Raw genomic sequence first — 9449 nt, forward strand, 5'->3', positions numbered from 1 at the left:
CTCCCTCCTTCATTCATATTCCTTTCTATTTTTTAAAAAATATATTTTATTGATTCTTTACAGAGTGGAAGGAAGAGAGAGAGCTAGAAACGTCGATGAGAGAGAAACATCGACCAGCCGCCTCCTGCACACCCCCCACTGGGGACGTGCCTGCAACCAATGTACATGCCCTTGACCCCCGGAATCGAACCTGGGACCCCTCACACCGCAGACCGACGCTCTACCACTGAGCCAAACAGGCTTCATATTTTTTTTCTAAGCTCCGGGTTCAGCGCCTGAGGAATTCTTTTTTTTTTTAAATATATATTTTATTGATTTTTTACAGAGAGGAAGGAAGAGGGATAGAGAGTTAGAAACATCAATGAGAGAGAAACATCGACCAGCCGCCTCCTGCACACCCCCCACTGGGGACGTGCCTGCAACCAATGTACATGCCCTTGACCAGAATCGAGCCTGGGACCCTTGAGTCTTCAGGCCAATGCTCTATCCACTGAGCCAAACCGGTTTTGGCAAAGCCTCAACTTTTATTTATTTATTTTTTAAAATATATTTTGATTTCAGGGAGGGAGACATCAATGATAAGAATCACTGATTGGCTGCCTCCTACATGCCCCACACGGCATGGAGCCCAATGCCCAGGCATGTGCCCTGACAGGGAATTGAACCGTGAACTCCTGGTTCACAGATGGCCACTCAACCACTGAGTCACACCGGCCGGGCAGCTTTTATCTTTAGCCTGCAGAGTTACCTTTTTCATCCCAGTTACATTAAAAAAAATCTTTACTGATTTCAGAGAAGAAGAGAGTGGAGGGGAAGAGAGGAGAGAAATATCAATGATGAGAGAGAATCATGAATCCGCTGCCTCTTGCACACCCCCTAGTGGGGATTGAGCCTGCAACCCGGGCATGTCCCCTTGACCGGAATCAAACCCAGGACCCTTCAGTCTGCAGACTGACACTCTTATCCACTGAGCCAAACCGGCCAGGGCTCATGGACATTTAATTGAATCATGCTGAGTGCACTTTCCTGCTACATCTGTTAGCTTCTAATTGCCCTAATCTTTGTCATTTCCTTGCTCTCACTGATGACCACATGTCCGTAATTAGATTTTTCAGCCGTGTCTCGTCTGGTCCTCGCTATTCCCAGGGTATCTGTTGCCATGGGGTGGAGGGACAGGGGCACGCGGCATGTTCACAGCGTGGAGCTGGGGGGGTGAAGTGAGAGGTCCCCGTGCTGTGTGACCACGTGGACGAGGGTGTGGGGTGCGGGGTGAGGTAACCCCTTTCTGTGAGTGGCGGTAACCGGAACAGAGGTGGCACGTGACCTCAGATCCTTGGATCCTGCAACCACCTTTCCACGTGCCCTGAGTTTGGGAAGAGGTGGAAATAACGGTCCCTCCAAAATCCCAGGAGTGCAAGGAAATTGCACAGGAATTGGTCTGGCAACAGACGGGCCTAGGAACACGGTTTTGGGGAGTGGCCCAGGCTTGAACCCTGCAGGCTGAAAATAAAAGCTGCCCGGCCAGTGTGGCTCAGTGGCTGAGCGGCCACCTATGAACCAGGAGGTCACAGCTGGATTCCCGGTCAGGGCGCAGGCCTGGGCATTGGGCTCCATGCCGTGTGGGGCATGTAGGAGGCAGCCAATCAGGGCAGAGGAACACGGTTTGGGATGTAGCCCAGGCCTGAATCCTGGCTGGGGGACCCTGGCCATGGACTAACCACCCTGGGCTCGGCTTCCTCATTTGGAAAATGACGGCTGTTGGTGGCTACCGGTGAAACCTTCACCTGACCTGGAAAGCAGCTTCTTGGAGGCGAGGCAGTCCCTCTCCCCACCCCAAATCTGAGGCCAGAGATAAGGTGGGGTGCTTTGCAGGTGGGAACGTTCCCCACAGGCCAGCCCCCCCCACCTCGGGGCAGCACCACCCGCTGTGGGTGCACCTGCTCCCTCCCACCTTCTGTCAGTAGCTCCCTGAGGCCTGAGAGAGGGCTCTGATTGGTGGGGCTGAGGTCACATGACACACACCTTGCCCTGGATGCTGGGAAAGAGGGCTTCAGCCTTGGGGCCTTCGGTGTAAAAACCTGCCATTTGGGTTTCCCCAAATGGAGGAGAAATGGGCGAGGAGGGGTGGGTGTGCCCTCCATGAGAGGCTGGACAATGACAGGCGACAATGGCTCTGGGTTCAAAGAGCAGCACTTTATTCCCAGGTCCCGCCCACTCCGACCCTCCAGGGGCTCCCGGGTCCCCCAGGACCAAGCCCCGCCCCCAGGCACCCTGCAGGGGAGGTGACAGAGGCTGCTGCGAAGGAGGGAGAGCAACACCTTTATTGGAAGACGGCGTGGGCGCTCGGGGAGCGGAGTGAGAGCAGGGGGTCAGGGGCCGCGCTTCCTCGGGCCCCTCCAGGGGGCTGAGCAGAGGCGCTGGCCGCAGCGGCCGCACCAGCGGCCCGCTCTCCCTCGGGAGAGGAGGGAGCCAGAGGCCCAGGGTTCCCACGGAGAGGGGCCGGAAGCCGCCGGTTCACCGGTCCATGCTGTCGTCCGTGGGGCTGGAGAAGCAGGTCTGCAGCAGCTTTTCGCAGAACTCCAGCTCCTCCTGGATGGGGCGAGAGCGGGAGCCTGAGTGCCAAGGCCGGGCCCTGCCCCCAGCAAGCCCCCACCGACACCCCCACTTCCCGCCCGGCCCTGCCCCCAGCAAACCCCCACCGAGACACCCCCACTTCCCGCCCGGCCCTGCCCCCAGCAAACCCCCACCGAGACACCCCCACTTCCCGCCCAGCCCTGCCCCCAGCAAACCCCCACTGAGACACCCCCACTTCCCGCCCAGCCCTGCCCCCAGCAAGCCCCCACCGACACCTCCACTTCCCGCCCGGCCCTGCCCCCAGCAAGCCCCCACCGAGACACCCCCACTTCCCGCCCGGCCCTGCCCCCAGCAAGCCCCCACCGAGACACCCCCACTTCCCGCCCGGCCCTGCCCCCAGCAAGCCCCCACCCAGACACCCCCACTTCCCGCCCGGCCCTGCCCCCAGCAAGCCCCCACCCAGACACCCCCACTTCCCGCCCGGCCCTGCCCCCAGCAAACCCCCCCCGAGACAGCCCCCTTCCCCGCCCGGCCCTGCCCCCAGCAAGCCCCCACCGAGACACCCCCACTTCCCGCCCGGCCCTGCCCCCAGCAAGCCCCCACCGAGACACCCCCACTTCCCGCCCGGCCCTGCCCCCAGCAAGCCCCCACCGAGACACCCCCACTTCCCGCCCGGCCCTGCCCCCAGCAAGCCCCCACCGAGACAGCCCCCTTCACCGCCTGGCCCTGCCCCCAGCAAGCCCCCACCGAGACACCCCCACTTCCCGCCCGGCCCTGCCCCCAGCAAGCCCCCACCCAGACACCCCCACTTCCCGCCCGGCCCTGCCCCCAGCAAACCCCCACCGACACCCCCACTTCCCGCCCGGCCCTGCCCCCAGCAAGCCCCCACCGAGACAGCCCCACTTCCCGCCCGGCCCTGCCCCCAGCAAGCCCCCACCGAGACACCCCCACTTCCCGCCCGGCCCTGCCCCCAGCAAGCCCCCACCGAGACACCCCCACTTCCCGCCCGGCCCTGCCCCCAGCAAGCCCCCACCGAGACAGCCCCACTTCCCGCCCGGCCCTGCCCCCAGCAAGCCCCCACCGAGACAGCCCCCTTCACCGCCCGGCCCTGCCCCCAGCAAGCCCCCACCCAGACACCCCCACTTCCCGCCGGGCCCTGCCCCCAGCAAGCCCCCACCGACACCCCCACTTCCCGCCCGGCCCTGCCCCCAGCAAGCCCCCACCGAGACAGCCCCCTTCACCGCCCGGCCCTGCCCCCAGCAAGCCCCCACCCAGACACCCCCACTTCCCGCCGGGCCCTGCCCCCAGCAAGCCCCCACCGACACCCCCACTTCCCGCCCGGCCCTGCCCCCAGCAAGCCCCCACCGACACCCCCACTTCCCGCCCGGCCCTGCCCCCAGCAAGCCCCCACCGAGACAGCCCCCTTCACCGCCCGGCCCTGCCCCCAGCAAGCCCCCCCCGACACCCCCACTTCCCGCCCGGCCCTGCCCCCAGCAAGCCCCCACCGAGACACCCCCACTTCCCGCCCGGCCCTGCCCCCAGCAAGCCCCCACCCAGACACCCCCACTTCCCGCCCGGCCCTGCCCCCAGCAAGCCCCCACCGAGACAGCCCCCTTCACCGCCCGGCCCTGCTGCCGAAGCCTCTGGGCTTCTCCTACCTCCGCCCAGGCCTTTTGGCTCACCCTTCTCCTCTCACCCACTGGACTCCTGCCCTGGACCCCAGGTCTCCCAGCCTCCGGTCACCCTACTTATCCCACTGAATCCCGCCCGCGGACACGGACTGCAGAAGCCAGGACAGCCAGCGCTGAAGGGCTGGGCCGCAGACAAGGTGTCTGCCCGCACAAACACGCCCAAACGGAAAGGAGAGAACCAAGGAGGCGGTAAAAATAATTGCGGTTCATCACATGATGTACATAACGACGAGTGATTAATGAGTTCCTTAGCCCTTTAAGAAACTGGGACAGGCGAGGCACATGGGCGGCGGCGGTGGTGCCGGTGCCAGTGATGGGAGCCGTGGATGAACGGGACAGCGCGGGGGCGGGCGCGGGCGCGGGCCCACCTGGTACTCCTCGTGCTGCTGCAGCAGCTGGCAGCGGTGCCGGAGCAGCTCCTCCAGGCCCAGCTGCGGCTCCCGGCACTCCCGCACGCCCTGGGGGAAGTCTGTCACCAGGCTGCGGGCACAGGACGGCAGGTCTTGGCACCCCCCCCCCTCCACACACACCCCCTCCCCGGGAGCCAGGGAGAGACAGTGCCCCCACCGAGCCCCAGGTTCCCCGCTGCACAGGGGTCTCCTGGGATCTGCACAAAACGGCACTGAGCACCGGGCGGCCGGGGCTGCGGCTCACACGGCTGCCCCATCCCTGCCGTTGTACTTCAGACGCTGATCCACCTGGACCGTGGGGGTGGGGGTGAAAGAGCCTCTCCCCGTTCCCTGCTCACTCCCCTTACAGGTGAGGAAACTGAGGCTCCGAGAGGGGGAGCCCGGACTCCGGTCCCGGAGGGAGGAGGCCGGAGCCGCGGTGCATTGTGGGAGGGCGCACCTGCACAGGGCTCCCAGCACGTGCTCGTGGAAGGGGCTGTGCTCCGTCCGGACGAGGGCCACCAGCTGCTGGACCATGCCCATGGCGCACAGGGTCCCTGCGGAGGACGCGGGTCAGGGGCGGCCCCCTCGGCGCTCTCCCTGCCCGCCGCCACCCCCAGGACCAGCCGGCCCCTGCCCCGGCCACCCCACCTTTGTGCTCCGGGTGGCCCACCAGCAGGTTCTGCAGCAGGAAGGCTGACTTGACCTTGAGCTTTTGCACCTGCTGCTGCATGGCCCGCATCAACACCGAGAAGCCGTCCAGCCGGAGGAACTGCAGCAGCCCCGCCTCCTGCTCCCGGACCAGGCCTGGCGGGGGGAGAGGAGGGGCCTCACAGTCACAGTGACCACCATGGCCGCCATGATCACCACCATCACCAACAACATCATCACCAACAACACCATCATCATCACCACCATCATCATCACTACCATCATCATCATCACCATCATCATCATCACCATCACCACCACCATCGCCACCACCATCACCACCAACAACATCATCACCACCACCACCATCATCGTCATCATCACCATCACCACCATCATCATCACCATCACCACCACCACCACCAACACCACCACCATCATCATATCATTATCATCACCACCACCACCACCACCACCACCATCACCACCACCACCATTATCACCATCACCATTACCACCACCACCATCACCACCACCATCATCATCACCATCACCACCACCAACAACAACACCACCACCACCACCATCATATCATTATCATCACCATCACCACCATCATCACCACCACCATCACCACCACCACCATCACCACCACCATCATTATCACCATCACATCACCACCGCCATCATCACCAGCACCACCACCACCAGCACCACCACCACCAGCACCAGCACCACCAGCACCACCACCAGCACCACCACCAGCACCACCACCAGCACCACCACCAGCACCACCACCAGCACCACCACCAGCACCACCACCAGCACCACCAGCACCACCACCAGCACCGCCCCCAGCCGGCCCGGACACTCACAGGAGATGGCGAAGAGGGCCTTGACGCGCACCGAGTCGCAGGGGTCCCGGTCCAGCAGCCGCAGCAGCTTGCGCAGGGCGCCCAGGCCCAGCACCTGCTCCTGGATGGCCGCCACGTTCTGGCTGCAGGTGCCGATGAGCTGCGCCGCCCGCCACCGCAGCCCCGCGGGCCCCGCCTCCAGGTACCGGCCCACCAGCAGGTGCATGCCCGACAGCTGGCAGAAGTCTGTGCCGCAGGGAGGGGGTAGAGCCGGGGTCAGGGCTGGGCTGTGCCACATCCATTCCTGAAGCCCTCAGCCCACCCAGCGCCTCAGGGTGGACACGGATACACCGGGGGGGGGGGGGGGGGCATGTGAGGACGGGGGAGGGGACAGCCCTGTGAGAGCCAAGGACGGGGCCTCCGAGGCAGCCAACCCTGCCGACCCCTGGATCTCAGACTCCCAGCCCCCAGGCTGTGAGGGGCATGTCCGCTGTGTAACTTCTTTTTAAATAGGTTTGTATTGACTTCAGAGAGGGAGAGAGAGAAACATCGATGATGAGAGTCAATGACTGGCCGCCTCCTGCACGCCCCCTACTGGGGATCGAGCCTGCAATCCGGGTATATGCCCACTGAGAATCAGAGGCAGTGGGCGGAACCTTCCCAGGCCGGCTGTGTCCGGGGTCCCACGGAGGGCATGGGGCCCACAGAGAGGGACAGGGCAGGCCACCTGGGCGGGAGCGAGAGGCAGATGCAGGTGCACAGGCTGGAGGCGGGGAGGCTGGGGAGCAAGCCAAGACCAAGGCCGCGGGCTGAGCCGGACATGCGCTGAGGAGGCCAGGCAGGCGGGGGGCGGAGGCAGAGGGCGGCACGGCGGCTGGGGGCGGGCAGGCGGAGGGGGGGGGGTACCTGCGGCGTTGTCCATGTTCTCACACAGGTCCGCCAGCAGCTCCAGGGCCCCCTCGCGCTCCTGCTGGTCGGTGGCCAGCTCTGCCTCGCCAGCGGAGGAAGGTGTGGGCTGGGACAGCACCCGGAGGCAGTTCTTCATCTGCTCCACCTCCTCCCGCTGGCCCCGGCAGGCGGCCGACATGGCCTCCTGCAGCCACTGGCGCCTCTGGGGACAGGGGGGGCGTTAGTCAACAAGCGCGTTCGAGAACCACGGTCATTAGCAACGACGGGAGCGCTGACTGCGCCTTCCGTCCACACGCACCTATGGAGCTTCGTTTCCATGGACAGACGTGTCTAGACACGAAAGAGAGGGAGACGGGGGGAGGCAGGGCTCCTGGGGTCTGTCCTGACTCCCTAGAAGGAGATGGAGAAGGCAGCAGGTGTAGAGCAGGAGAAGGAGATTAGAACTTGTTTTTTTGTTTGTTTGTTTATATATTTCTTTTTTATATATTTTATTGATTTATTTTTTACAGAGGGGAAGAGAGAGGGACTGAAAGTTAGAAACATCAACGAGAGAGAATCATCAATCAGCTGCCTCTTGCACATCCCACTGGGGATGTGCCTGCAACCAAGGCACATGCCCCTAATCGGAATCGAAGCCGGGACCCTTCAGTCTGCAGGCCGACACTCTATCCACTGAGCCAAACCGGTCTCGGCTGTTTATATATTTCTTTATTGATTTCAGAGAGGAAGGGAGAGGGAAGGAGAGATAGAAACATCAATGATGAGAGAGAATCATGGACCGGCTGGCCCCTGCACGCCCCACACTGGGAATCGAGCCCACAACCGGGCCTGTGCCCTGACCAGGAATCCAACCGTCACCTCCTGGTTCTTGGGTCGACCCTCAACCACTGAGCCAGACAGTCTGAGCTGTTTGTTTGGTTTTTAAGAGGGGGAAAGGGGGAGAAACAATGACTTCTTGTTCCATCCAGCCATGCATTCATTGATTCTTGTAGGTGCCCTGACCCGGATCGAACCCGCAACCTCGGGCCATCAGGACGATGCTCTAACCCACATGTGTCAAACACAAGGCCCGCGGGCCAAATCCGTCCCGCCAGGCCTTGCAATGTGGCCCGCACCGCGCTGTCATCACTGCACTCTGCTGCGTTTCCATCACAATGACAGTTTATGACTGTTCAGTAAACCATTCGGCCCGCGATTTAGGCTGGATTTTAGATTTTGGCCCCTTCTCTGATTGAGTTCGACACCCCTACTCTAACCACTCAGCTGCCAGCCCAGGGCCTAGAGCTTGTTGTTAACGCCTTATGTTTGAGGGATCTATGCCGGAGGCTGAGCACCCATGACTGCCACCCGCGAGACAGCAAGCACCGGTCTCCCACAGTGCCCCCTGCTGGATCCAGCCACCGCCAGGAGGGCGCCCCTGGCCCGCGGCTGCACGTTTGAGAGTCCTCGGGTAAAGCCGCTGCAGGATATGAGCTCACACAGGAAGTGAGTGCACAAACAAGAGGAAAGGCCTGGCCCAGCCTGTGTGGCTCAGTTGGTTGAGTGTCCTCCCAGGGCACATGTCCAGGGTTTCGGACTTGACCCCCAGGAGGGGGCCTGCAGGAGGCAGCCAATCAATGTTTCTATTTCTCTCTCCTTTTCCTCCCTCTCTCTCTTAAAAAAAACAAACAGTAAACTATATTTCAGCCCTAACCAGTTTAGCTCGGTGGAGAGAATGTTGGCCTGCAGACTCAAGGGTATCAAGGGTACCAGGTTCAATTCCAGTCAAAGGCATGTACGTTGGCTTTTTATTTTTAAAATTGATAATAATAATGCTAAATATTTTTAAAATATATTTTATTGATTTTTTTACAGAGAGGAAGGGAGAGGGAAGGAGAGAGAATTAGAAATATTTGATGAGAGAAAAACATCAATCAGCTGCCTCCTACACACTCCCCATTGGGGATGTGCCCGCAACCAAGGTACATGCCCTTGACCGGAATCGAACCTGGGACCCTTGAGGTCCCGACCGATGCTCTATCCACTGAGCCACACTGGTTAGGGTGTTATTATCAATTTTCGACAGAGAAAGGAGATAGAAGCATTGATGAGAGAGAAATGCTGATCACCTGCTTCCTGCATGCCTTCCTTCCAGCTGGGGATCAAGCCCTCAGCCCGGGCGTGTGCCCTGATCAGGAACGGAACAGGTGACCTCTAGGCGCCTGGGACTACCCTCAACCACCCTGACCACATTACCCCGCCCTCCCGCAAGCCCGTGCGCTGAGCGAGCAGGAGCCCCAGCTGCCCGCGCTGCGGCTCAGAACCACCCTCGGAAGCACCGTTATTCTTATCATCACCAACTTGAGGCCCAGAGAGTCTAAGAGACGCCCCAAGGTCACACA

At 61.8% G+C, this 9449-nt stretch overlaps 1 protein-coding gene across 3 annotated transcripts in view; it reads right to left on the minus strand.

Moving 5' to 3' along the window:
- Positions 1-2172: 2172 nt before the first annotated feature.
- The window catches only part of HSPBP1 (HSPA (Hsp70) binding protein 1), an 8365-nt gene continuing 1088 nt past the window's right edge, over positions 2173-9449 (minus strand). For 2 of the 3 annotated variants that reach the window (XM_036432519.2, XM_036432518.2), the window contains exons 3-8: positions 7066-7270; positions 6181-6405; positions 5306-5461; positions 5115-5211; positions 4634-4745; positions 2173-2589 (exon numbers count right to left, since the gene is read on the minus strand). In XM_036432519.2, coding sequence (XP_036288412.1) covers positions 2515-2589; positions 4634-4745; positions 5115-5211; positions 5306-5461; positions 6181-6405; positions 7066-7270 — 870 coding nt within the window. In that variant the 3' untranslated portion in view covers positions 2173-2514. The remainder of the gene's footprint in view (positions 2590-4633; positions 4746-5114; positions 5212-5305; positions 5462-6180; positions 6406-7065; positions 7271-9449) is intronic. The other variant, XR_006741202.1, reaches the window with a different exon arrangement.

This window comes from Pipistrellus kuhlii, unplaced genomic scaffold (genome assembly GCF_014108245.1).
Source record: "Pipistrellus kuhlii isolate mPipKuh1 unplaced genomic scaffold, mPipKuh1.p scaffold_m20_p_111, whole genome shotgun sequence".
Classification (NCBI taxonomy): domain Eukaryota; kingdom Metazoa; phylum Chordata; class Mammalia; order Chiroptera; family Vespertilionidae; genus Pipistrellus; species Pipistrellus kuhlii.